Below are 12,252 nucleotides of genomic sequence, written 5' to 3'. Positions count from 1 at the left end.
CTTTTGGCCCTGGAAAGTCCATTTCCTCCATTTCTTAATATGTATGAGATGCAGAAGAAATCTTTGCTGGCAGCGCTTCAGTTCAAGATAAAAATTATAATGCTGCAGTGCACAATGGCAAAAGCATTTCACAAAAATTCCTGTTGAGCAATTAGAAAAAAGATGTATTATTCCCCTCAGATCATAAGAGTAGCTTGATTTTTACTTCAAAAAGTAATTCAGAACATTTCAAACAACAGTTATTACGCATTTTAAATTAAGCAAGTCTGAATAAGTTGTGACTGAAAATTTGACAGGGCTAATCAAGAAGCTTTCTGGACCACCAATACTATTTAAATGAATTTCCCACTTCTAGGAAAGATTTCAGAGGACTTAGGTGAGGAAAGAACTAATACAGCATCAGTTTTTCAGTAAGTAGGTAGGCTGATTTAAATTGACATAGCAGGAAACAGAAAGAAAATAATGGAATAACCCATAATTTTTGATCATTCCAGGACATAGAAAGCAAAACTAATTGAAATTAATAAAGCTTACAAGCAATAGAGCTGGTCAGATAAAATTGACTCCTTATATTGATCAGCTAGAATTCAAAGTTGGTTGAAGACAAAGCCAACACACATGTAGTATTTCTATTACTGATGGGCATTTAAAAGTGCCACACGACACTTTGGCTTCAGCCAAAATTAACTGTCTGGTATGAAAGAAGTTGCAACTATGGTTTCTGAATTGTATACAGACATCCATTAAACACAACCATCTGTTCCTGTTTTAAAAATTGGTTCTTTATTATTTTATTTTTTCTTTACTATTAAAACTTTATTTAATATTATTTTCAATAATTGAAATATAAGATAAAATTACCTTTCAAATCTCATGTAAAGATGAAAAAGTTTCAAAGGAGAGAAGCAGAGAAAACTAATGAATACAACTGGCCACTTCCTGCAACCAGCTTGCTTTGTTTTCTGGCTGCAAACTGCATTCAAAGGAATGTTGAAACATACAGGGGTTCACCAACCACAGAAGCAACAGGCACAGGGATTATTTGTATTTCAAATCTGATGTCACGGCCAAGACTGTTATAAAAATGAGGTAGAGTAGCAGTAGGGAGAGTTGATACTGTACAATTCTTCTAGCAGTCCTGTTTTGCTATTAGTGTTCCAATTAAAAATGCATTTAAATTATTGTAAAGGATCCAAAGTAGAGTGCCACAAACAGAGGATCCAGAAGACTTGAGTCTATTTACTTATTTTTAAAAAGAAAGATGAAGAGTGACTTGTTCAGTTTGAAAATGCCTACATTGAAAACAGCAATGTCACACCGTGCACTTCAGTTTAGCACACAACAGACAAAAGATCTGACAGCTGGATATGGAAAGATGACAAATTCTGGCTCAATGTAAGAGGCATGTGTTTAATAGTAAGTAATTATTCTTTAAAAAATTTGCGTGGATTCTTAATTGTAGGAGCTTTCAAATCAATGCAGGATACTTCTTCTAAGAACAGCTTTAGTTCAAACAAGAATTTGAGGAAGTCTTGGAAAGTGCTCAGCAAGAGAGCAGACTGAACACATGGTGTTTCCTTCCGCCTTCTGAATCAGATTACACTGGAACTGTTAAATTTTTCTCATGGAAATACCTCAAAGGAAGTAGATTTAAAAAGGGAAGAGAAACGGGCATGAACATTTTGGACACGTAGGACCATGCAATGCAGTTGGGACTCTATGGCCACAACCTGAAAGAAGAATCACCTCGGTACAGTAAGTGTGTAAAATTGTGTAGGTAGGGAGGGACTCTACATTTTTGCACTAGAAATTATGAAAATGAAAGCAGGAACAGCATGCTATGTTCAGTCTAGTGGATGCCAGAAATTTTGCATGCCAGGAGATTGCTCAGCTCAAGCCTACAGGGGTACTGTTTCTTTCAGACTGTTTTTATCATGAGAAAGAAAAAAATGACAGATACAATGCACCTGAAAGAAGAAATTCACCTTTGTGGCCTTGGTGAAACATAGGTGAAGATGCCTGACATGCTGCAGATAAACTTAACCATGTAAAGGAAAAGGTAGTCAGAAGAGACAGAAACCTGAGAATTTCCTGTTTGTGAATACATACTTTGTGAATACAAAGTTTGCAAACACTGAATTTCTAGTTTCAGGAAATAAAATTATTCCAATTGATGACACTCCTTTTTGGATACAAAGCACTGAAATTCAAGTTGTCTTGTCTAATGTCAAGTAAGCGCTTTGAACAGAATCTCTTGTATCTTAACACAAGATTTCATGCCATGAGGCTGCTGGATGTTTTGACCATGACTGCCTAGTTCTCCCTGCTAGTCATGTTTGAACAAAAGAAAGACCATGTAGACGGCCACACTTTGAAGAAATGTATTTTGGTGAAAAGCTGGTATAGATTTAGTTGGAGAATTTTCTTCAAGAGAAGAGTGTAACATTTTTTACTCCAGTAATTCTTTCAGTAGCCAAGATTCTTACTTCACAATTTCAAACTTCTGCATACCCAGCTGACAGGATTGACACAGCGTAGGAGTTCACCCTGCACAGACGGTGAGCATAATGTACAGTCATCACGGAGACAACAGCTCAGAGATGGAAAAATCCTTCCAGGTTGTTCATGACAGATCCATGGCAGTGGTCACCCACGACAATATATTTTTAGAGTTCTGTACAGCCCACTTCTATGCATGCTCCTCCCAGAGACCCTTTAATTCATAGATACTGTTAAAGCTCACCTGACTCTCTTCAGAGAGCTACATCATAGTATCACTTTTGTATCTGCACTTCCCCACATGCTGCTGTGGAGCTGTACTTAAAGCATGTTTGGAACTAGGGACTTTGCAGTTCAACAGCACTAAATAATCCACAAACTTTTCAAGGACATACTTTATTCCATTCATATTTCACAGTCAATTTCTGTAAAGTTTTAGCAAAAAGGTCATGTTCTATAACAGAGGTGTTAGGCTACTGTATTCAGAGCTAGCAACGGGCTTTGAAAGTACAGAAAATACCTACATTCCAACTAGAACAGTAGAATTTCAAAAAGACGTAGTAAAAGTAATCAAAAATACCAACATTTATTAAAACTTAATACAAAAACCAGTCTGTCTGACCCACCAAGCTACCCCACTTGTAAGTTGTCAACAATAGCTGAAGCTGCAGCAGGCCATCTGACTGATCAGACCAAGACTGTCTTCAGCTAACATCTTAACACCAAATCTTGCTGCTTTGAGGATCAAAAGAAACTGTGAGTTCACTGTTTACAGTTTCCATTCAGAGACTAACACTTCTGTTCAAACCTACTGGACCACTTTCAGATCCTGCGCAGAATCTGGACTTATGTAGTCAACTAATTTTCCAACTGCATTTCCAAGCTAACCTATTTTATTATATTGCAGCCAAGAAAGGAAAGCCCTTGTTCTTTTAAAGCTTTATCAGGGCTCCCAGGAATAAAGGCAGCTAAGAAAACTGAACAGAATGGTACCTGATGACATATTTATCACCAGAGACCTGCAACATCCTTATTTTTGTATAGATGTTAAGGTTTCCCATTATCCAGGGATATGCTTTCTAAGGAGCCCCAGATTTAAGTATGAGTTCCAGAGTGGATTTTTCTAGTTCAGTAAATACTATTTAAGTCTGGACTGATGCCCAGTAGGAGATTTCTAACCAGCTGCTGAACTTTATTCACAGATTTATTGAAAATATATTTATACAAATTACACCAGCAGAAAGGCCCATTAGCTGTAAGCACACCCACTTCAGCCCACCCTCCATACTGTCAGAGAAAAAGTCCATGCGGTACTATATGGACTATGAGAGATTTCCACCAGCTAAATCTCCCTAAGTCAGAGGGTACTGCCCTGCAAAGCAAGTTTTTCATTCCTTTTTACCCTATTAGAGCAGTGGAAATAGAATGGAGAAGGCCACTGGTAGACTCATTTTTCCTGGTCTCAAACAGCTACAATTGGACTTCACTTTTTCTGCCTCTCTTTCATCTCTAGGTACCCTGAGCCCATCATCTTGTTTTCTAGGGCAATCGCTTCCTAAAAATACATACTCTGAACTTCAAATTCTCCTCTCTATTCAATTTCTCTAAATAAAAAAATAAGGAAGGAGATGGGAGAAGGACTTGTTTCACCTCACACCAACTCCTTTCACCTACTTGGAACTGATGATGGCCCAACAGTGGGGCCTGTTCTGTTGCTGCACTCTCAGAACCAACTATCTGAAGATGGGAATAAGGAGATGCTTGCAGAATACTGCAAATGACTGTCTTCACTTCAAGAATGGGAACATGCTAGCAGAGCATATACAAACCTCTTCAGACCAAGGAATTACACAGAATTAGCATGAAATTCAAGGTCACACTGCAGTACTAAGTACCCATTCTGCCTGGAACCCACCATGCTATTCCAGTCCCACAGCTGGCTCTGAAGACAAACTGTTAATGGCAATGCAACTTTACAATTCTTGGAATCAAAAAACGCTCAAGTAGAAGTCGGAGACAGGAAAAAGGAGGCACAGAAATAACTTGACCAACAGCTCTGCACATTTTTACTACATGTTGGGATAAGTGGGGTCTTCGAGGTTGCTATCAGCTTTATCAGATCCTGTTAGGGATGCTTCTAGCTCAGCCCATGACTGTGGAGCATTGTTCTTTATTGCCTCTATGAAAAGCTGTGTTTGGTGCTTCAGCTGGTCCAGCTCAGCCTGCGTGACCTGGTTCTGATGAATGAGCTCCTTGGTTTTTAAAGTGATCTCCAGCAATCCCGACCTGCGCAGCACAACAAGTGTATTCTGAAAGCGTCTGCACTTGCTTTGCTGCTGCAAGAGCAGCTCAGGGGTCGTGCAAATCTCTTCTGGTGTCAACGGAGGGCTCCACACTGCAGAAGGCGCTGTAGTCTGTGATGCGTTCTCGCTCTCATGAAGGGTGCACTTTGCTGCCTGCAGAGTTCCAAAAGGCAAAAGGGGAGTCAAACCTGGCACTTTCTGAGCATCACTGGAAATACGATGAAAACCAGGAAGAGCCGACAGTTTTCCACTTGTCACCAGAGCTGAAGAACTTTGCTGGCTAGAATCCTGAGGGGTCTTAAAGCTAACTGGTAGGTGGGAAAAAGAACTAGTAGGCAAGCCTGTGCTCATCAGTCCAGGAGAAGTCTCCATCTTGGGTGCTTCTGTGCAGAGTCGTTTATGGCAATTGGTTTCCTGACATTCTTCTAGATCAAAGGAGTGATCTCTTTTGCAGGGCTGTGGTGCTATTTTGGGATAAGAATTCAGGATGGGCAGGTAATTAGTGGAGTCATTTCTCTTTTTCCCAACAGGGTGAGGATTAATGGGAGGTGGGATCGATGGACGAAGAAACACTAGCTGTGGCTGAGCTGGAATCACTTCAAAGGATGGCTGCACAGTCCAAGACTGGAGCTCTGATGAACTCCCCTGAGAAGCACAAACAGGGAAAAACCACAAGACTTACAAGAGTGTCATAGAAGACCATAAAAACAAATTCAAATGAAACAGGTGGACTGTGCCATTTTTCTACATTTAATATATACTGTCCAATTAATGTGTTATGAAGAATTTTCCATCAAACTCATCCTTCTCTTTCTCTGACAATGGAGCGTAACGCTGGAAATAAAGCTGTAATCCATAATCCTTTTACTATGCAACAGCAGATATATTTAAAAACAATTCAATCGGAATTTATATATGCTTTCCTAAGTGAGGATTAAGTGCAACCTTATATTGTAAAATGTTCATTAAAAAGTTCGACCCAGACTTGGGGTCAAACTACAAGTGCACAGGAAAGCTGAAAAACAATTAAGCTTTCTATTATGAAACATCTTAAGAGTCAAGGAAAGATTGCACAGACATTTTAGGAACAATTCAGGCTCCCTCTTTGTTGAAAGGTAGCAACTCATATCTTCTCAAATCTATCCTCATAGCGAGATTTTGAAGTGGTTATTTAAGATACACAACAGCTGTTCAGGAAGTCTTGTAATTTGAAGTACAATACACAGTTTCAGTAAATGTAAAACTATGAAACAGAAAAAAAAAAGGGTGAATACCAACCGATGCAAGGAGAAAAGCCTGTGGTAAACCCAGAGGAGTTTAACTTTGTACCTCTGGGGAAACAGTGTGCACTGATAAACCTTAAAAGCATTTTATTTCAAGAACAACGCCCAAGGCTTTATTCCCTCCCACAAGCCATACTCTGGAATATAGGGGAAAACATCGATTTTTACAAGACATTACCTCTTTTTCCTCCAACACCTTACTACAGATCTTCATGAGATTTTCTGGCCAAAAACATGATTGCTTTTCTCCAAAGACATCAAATGGTCTACTACTTCTTTCTGATGCAAAATCTCACTTCTTAATATATTTAAGCCATCACCACTACAATTATACTAATATATTGTCAGCTGCTTTTCCAATTCTTTACAACTTGGAACACAACTGGCAGGCCTGCTGAAGGCACAGTTTTTAGCTACCACAAACATATATTATTTTTTTTGTCTATATTAAGTCATCTGAAATCCATATCCTTTCCACCAGTCTCATAAGTTTTAAACTGGCAAACGCTAACATGCTTTGCTAAAGTCCATTCCCCCAGTAAAGGACTTGGAACTTACCAAAAGCAGGTATTACCCACTGATTAGGACACTGAGACTTGGAGATAAGATTCAATTACCTACTCTGACACAATGTAGCTTTGGTTCAGTGGGCAAGATGCTTATGGAATAGGGGTACAGAACAGCTACCTGTAAAAATAAATATTACTACCTTAACACAGAAGAAAGAACATTCAAAAGAAAAGTAACTGGAGATGTAAGGAGTGAGGAAGCATATAAATACTGTAGCTATACAAACACAGGATAGAACATGTAGCCTTAAGAAGGTTTGAAGCCAGAAATAGCCATTTACTGCCCTGCTGAACTGCACCTAGCACGGCAGAGCCCCATAATCACTGAAGCTGAAAGAGCTGTGGTAACTGTTTATGCTGCTCTTGGGTTTCTCCCTATCTCTGTTCTTTCTTTTCCTTCTCATGTAGCACTCCGCTCTAGCTCTCCTACTCAAAATCTCGTTTTGAGTAGAGAAGGCCTCTTTGATTTTACTAACTCTACAAATTGTGTGTTTTGTTGCATTTTTTAAATGAAAGTTAACTTTTTGATCACTTGCCTAAAAAGCCTTCCCACTCATTAAAGACTTTCACAAGACTTACAGAAACCTTACCACAATCAGCACTGGCATTAATTGCCACTTGATATTTTTTACCAGCATTACTGTTAGCTGTTTACATTCTGAAATTGGGCCAGCAGGTAACCACCACTGTAGAGGATCACACTGGTTCCAAGACAGAAGGATGATGCTGATGGAAACTGAAACTGGAAGAAATAATCAGAACTAACTGAATGCAGCTATTTTTTTTTTTGGTCCAGCAAGCCCAACTGAGCACGGTGTTGAAAAGGCCATTTTAAAAAAGATGACCATCTGAGCTAACTAGGCATAATGAAAAAAGGCAGAAAGACATTTCATTATTATTCTGACCTAGACTTGTTGCTTTCCTTTACTGTAGTAAACATTTTTCAATTTTATATTATTGTCTTTAATCATACCTAGTTAGACATTATGATGCACTGCTCAAGAGAAACAAGTGTGGACATTTTATCCATCTCCAACTCTTTGCTGCTAAATTTCCTTCCTCCTATACTACCAGGGGTATATATATATATGTGTATGTGTGTGTGTATGTGGTTGAATTTTTTTATATCTCTCTACATATCAGCTACTTATTATTAATTGCTGCTTCTTCTTATTTGCAACACATCTTGGAATTTAACACTGGAATCAGTGCAGGAATTGTCTTAATTTTTGTGCTCTGGGCCAAGGGCTATCAGCCTTTGGTGAAGCCTGCCTATTCCTGACTTTACATATAAAAACTTCAGCATTTGTTTACACAGTATTTTGTTCACATGTCTAGAATGTGACTATAAAATAAAATTGTCTCTTGTCAAGATAAAGCACAACGCTCAGAGAGGAGAATCACCTCCCCCACAGCTACATAATCTGCTAAATACTAAAAGGGAATATTAGGTCTTGCTTGCTGTCATAACAGGTTCAGTAGAAAAAGAATCCAGATTTATATTCTTTTTCCCCCTTCCCACTGTATTCTCAGAAGTATTCTAGTAAAAAACCACTGAAGAACTTTTACTCTGCTCCAAAAATGAGTGAGTACAGAGCAGCAGGTGTAATAATACGACCATACTTTGGACTTCTCATACCTTCTGTTAAAGTGTTACACGGAGGTCTCACAGATGTGCTGGAGGAACTACACATTACAAGAATACTGGAGAACATGAATAGGGACTGTAATTGTTGCAAGGTAAGCCATCACATGCAATTAAGTAAAACAACTATTGAAGTAGAAGTACCACAGCTAACTTCAGACAAGGATTTAACTTTTTCGTTTATAACGTTCTGGATTGGTGTTTCCCACTGAAGCACTTCTAGAACCTAAGAATGAGGAAACAAACCTATCATCCTACTTCACCATCTTTTTTGATTAAAAAAAGAACAGCAGCTTTCAAAAGCAAATCACCCTTTTCTGTTTAATGTTGGGTGCTATTCACATAACATTCTTGAAGATGTGTTTTGAGGGGGATTCCTTTGAGACAAAGAGGTTTAGGAGATGGAGCAGAGTTTCTATATTTCACATTTCATCTTAGCGATTCCAGCTGCCTCTCAAAAGAACAGAGAATCATACTAGAACTTCTTAAATTACTAGGCTTTTTTCTGGACTGCAACAACATTGCAAAATCTTTTTTGAAAGGAAAAATGTTTTCTAAAAAATTTAAGAACATGCAATATTTTTCAAGATATTATTTCTTCCCTACCTGCTTAACCAACACATTTTTCATAACAACCATAGGAGACAGTGCAGGAAAGGAGCTGCTTGTGGTCCTTGGGCATTGCCAAGGCCCATCCTCTGCATTCCAACACAGCGCATTCAGCACATCCTCGGAGTCCGTCTGCTCCATAGCACTTGGGCATTCTGAACTTCCATCTGCCAGATGCAGAATTCAGCTGTAAGTTGTTCCACATGCAACATGCTAACTACTGTATTTCAGTTCTAATATTCTGCCTCCTTCAACCAAGTCACAAAGAACAATAAAGTTTAGTTTTGTAATATCAACAAAATTAAAGCTGCTTTGACAGCTGTCAGACAGCCACTAATCAAAAGGCTTTGTATTTCAGGTCAGTTCTTATAAAGACATTTTCTCCCACAAAAATCTATTACTTTCTTTTCTCTCATACTTAGTCTCCGAGGGACTGTATAGTATCATGAAGGTTGCATTAGTCCAAAAACTGATACAGCAAAGCACTACAGATTCCAGCATTGCCACATCCATGTTTTGCGATGCAGGCATTTTGTGTCTTGAAATTTTCTATCTAAAACCCAGCAAAGCAGGTATCTTTCATAGAAGTGCTTTTTTTCTTGTTTAAAGGTCATTTTTGCACAATTTTGTTGAGTACTAAAATGGCACACCATGACTACTATTTTACTGATGTTATAACCACCACCCTCTAGTTTATCAGGCTCTACTGACAATATGGTCAGCTCATAAGAGACACTGGGCAGCATAATCCAATAATTAATTAAAATAAGTTTGACATCTCCACTTCTAGACTCTAAAGTCTAAGATTATTTCATTAATTCTAAATTCCCATGCCATTCAAATTCACAGGATGACCTTTGTAATTCGGTAATGTTTCATTTCAAAAAACTTTGGTGGTACGATGATCACCGGTGAAACCAATCTTGCATAGAAAGGCCCTCCAAGGTAATGAGACACAAACTGGAAGGGGTTACTCAGATTTGCTGAACGTCACCAATTAAAGCACAGCCTCAGCATGGTAACACACGAAAAAGGTAACACAGTGTTTTTCTAAACCTGAATATCCGGAGTCTTTGTCAGATTCAGCTGCCGCCATCCTGACGCGATGGCTGAAGCGGTGGTTGAAGCTCTTCATCTCTGTCACTCTGCCCAACAATTCCTCACGGGTGTCAGTAGATGACTATTTCCTCTCAGTGTTTCCATAGTGCCGTGGGCAGCTTTTAGCACCTTTTCCATTGAGGCACTACAACAACAGTTAAGAACAAAAAGGACCTAAACAAAGTTTCTCCCTTTATACTGACAGTGATCTAACTGCAGACTTTAAGAAATATCTCAAAATGCTGAAAGAAGGAAATTCAGACCAAAAGCTAATGTATTGGACGTGTCTTTCCACCCCAAAAAGGTAAAACAAACTAAAAATTAAAGGCTATTCATAACAACATTTATTTCAAGAACTGGAATTACTCAGGGCATTATTTATCTTACGAAAGCTTTGTTGTCCCAAGGGCTGAATTGCAAAACAAGACAGTTGTGCTGGGTGAAGCTCTTACAACAAATACAGCTGAACCTGCAAAGCTGTGGTTTTGCTAACAGTTTTGTTTCATTCTCAAGAGTAGAGTAAGTCATCAGAGAAAAGAATGAGTGAGCAGTGAACACACAGGGGGCTAAAGAAATCTGCTGCTGAAAGAGCAACACACTGCAATACACTCCTAGGGGAGAAAGAGCTTTACAAATGCCCACACCCAGAATGAAAACACTAAAAAGCTGAAACTAAAAGCTATGAAAGTCAGAAAAATGTAATAACATTATGGCCTCCCACACTACATCCCTCTCACAACCTTCAGCTGCTTTCTGAAGGTAGGCAGCATTCAGTAAGACTAAGTTTCTACTTCTCTTAAAGAAGGCAATTGAGAAATTGGCTAACAGAAAACTGACAGAATTAAGTGCAGAAATTATTTTCCCATAAAGTAACTCACTGAAGTTATGTCTCATTGTTAAGTTTCATATTTGAATTACAAAAATGGGAACTCAGGAGTCTGCATCGTAGTCAGGCCAGCAGTCCTTCAGCAGCACTATGCAGTACAGGCTGCTTCAAATGACACTGCAACAGACATTCTGAAATAATCTACCCCAAAATGCAAGTTTCTTCTTCAGGTCCTACCAACTTTTTTAGAACTGTGCTCCAAAATACTGAATCTTCGCACCAGTATTGAATTCTGAAATAGGAATATGACTATTACAAGAATGATGGAATTATGATCAGCAGAAGAAAATTTCCTCAAGTAGCTACTTGCATCATTTTTACTTTCCATCTTCAGTCACACCTCCCTGCCTGGCTGCTAACAGGTATGGATCAAACACGGTTACACAAGCGCAACCTAGATGCTATCCTTGCAGTGGAAGAAGTGGTTTAAGTCCTGATCCATGCTTTCATCACTTAACCCTTTCCAAAAGAAATGTATTTTTTAAGAAAGTGATAAGCAGAAATGCCAATTAAAATAAAACCCCAAAAAATCAAAACCATCTCAAACCAAAACAAGAAACAGAAAGAGGGCTAGAAATAAAGTAAGAACACCTCATCTGCCAGCTTTGCATCAAGTGAAGCTTTGGGAAGGGTCGACACATCATCTTCTCTCACAGCAAAAGGCAAAACACCACAACCACAACCGAAAATAAACAAACCAGAAGTGCCACTCCCCCGAGGCACGGGCGTGAGACACCAGCTCACGCCCGGGCCAGAGCCGGCCCCCCGGGCCCGGCGGACAGGACCCCCGCCGCGCACCGCCTTTACAACCGGGCGCCCACACCGTCGTCCGGGGCCGTCCCTCCCGCTGATCCCACCCAGCCGCCTCCCGGGCCCACACGCCAGGCTCCTGCGGCACGAGGAGTGCTCGCGCAGGCGGGCCGAGCCACTCCGTTGCCGGTCCCGAGCCACCGCCCCGCCACACGGCGAGGCGCACCAGGTACAGCGCGGTCCCGGGGCCCCAGGGCCGCCACCGCTCGCTCACGGCCGCGACCACCGCCTCCCGCCGGGCCGGGCCGCGCCGCGCCTCCCCTGGGCGCGGGGCCGCCACAGCTCAGCCGCGCTGCGCATGCGCCGCACCTGCCCCGGCCGCGCCCCGCCCTCACGGCCGCCGATGGGGAGCGCGGCCGCCCCGGCCTGAGCGCGCATGCGCAGAGCCGGCCGGTGAGAGTCGGGGTGTGAGGCGGCTCCGTGCCCGGGCCCGTGAGGGAACCGGGCAGGGTGAGCGGGGCCAGGAGCTCGCGATGTTCTGGGCCTCCCGAATGCTGTACAAAAAAGTACGATTCTTCCTCACGTAGGAGGTTAGGCTTTTGTGCAGCCT

The 12,252-nt window shown here is 40.8% G+C and overlaps 1 protein-coding gene across 2 annotated transcripts; it reads right to left on the bottom strand.

Moving 5' to 3' along the window:
* Window positions 1-2,877: 2,877 nt before the first annotated feature.
* Window positions 2,878-12,023, bottom strand: CIPC (CLOCK interacting pacemaker). 2 transcript variants are annotated; one of them, XM_041427510.1, is made up of 4 exons: window positions 11,964-12,023; window positions 9,965-10,151; window positions 8,906-9,075; window positions 2,878-5,447 (listed from the first exon to the last, which is right to left on the bottom strand). In XM_041427510.1, exons 2-4 carry the CDS (start codon window positions 10,041-10,043, stop codon window positions 4,569-4,571), a joined length of 1,128 nt encoding a protein of 375 aa, XP_041283444.1. In that variant the 5' UTR covers window positions 10,044-10,151; window positions 11,964-12,023; the 3' UTR covers window positions 2,878-4,568. The 2 variants fall into 2 exon arrangements, with proteins under 2 accessions (XP_041283444.1, XP_041283454.1); XM_041427520.1 differs by having other exon boundaries at window positions 11,869-11,992.
* Between the last annotated feature and the right edge of the window lie 229 nt (window positions 12,024-12,252).

The sequence above is a fragment of the Onychostruthus taczanowskii genome, unplaced genomic scaffold, assembly GCF_017590055.1.
Source record: "Onychostruthus taczanowskii isolate IOZ18803 unplaced genomic scaffold, ASM1759005v1 scaffold1, whole genome shotgun sequence".
Classification (NCBI taxonomy): domain Eukaryota; kingdom Metazoa; phylum Chordata; class Aves; order Passeriformes; family Passeridae; genus Onychostruthus; species Onychostruthus taczanowskii.
Note: the sequence above shows the minus strand (reverse complement) of the source record. Positions and strands in the feature narration are given on the sequence as shown.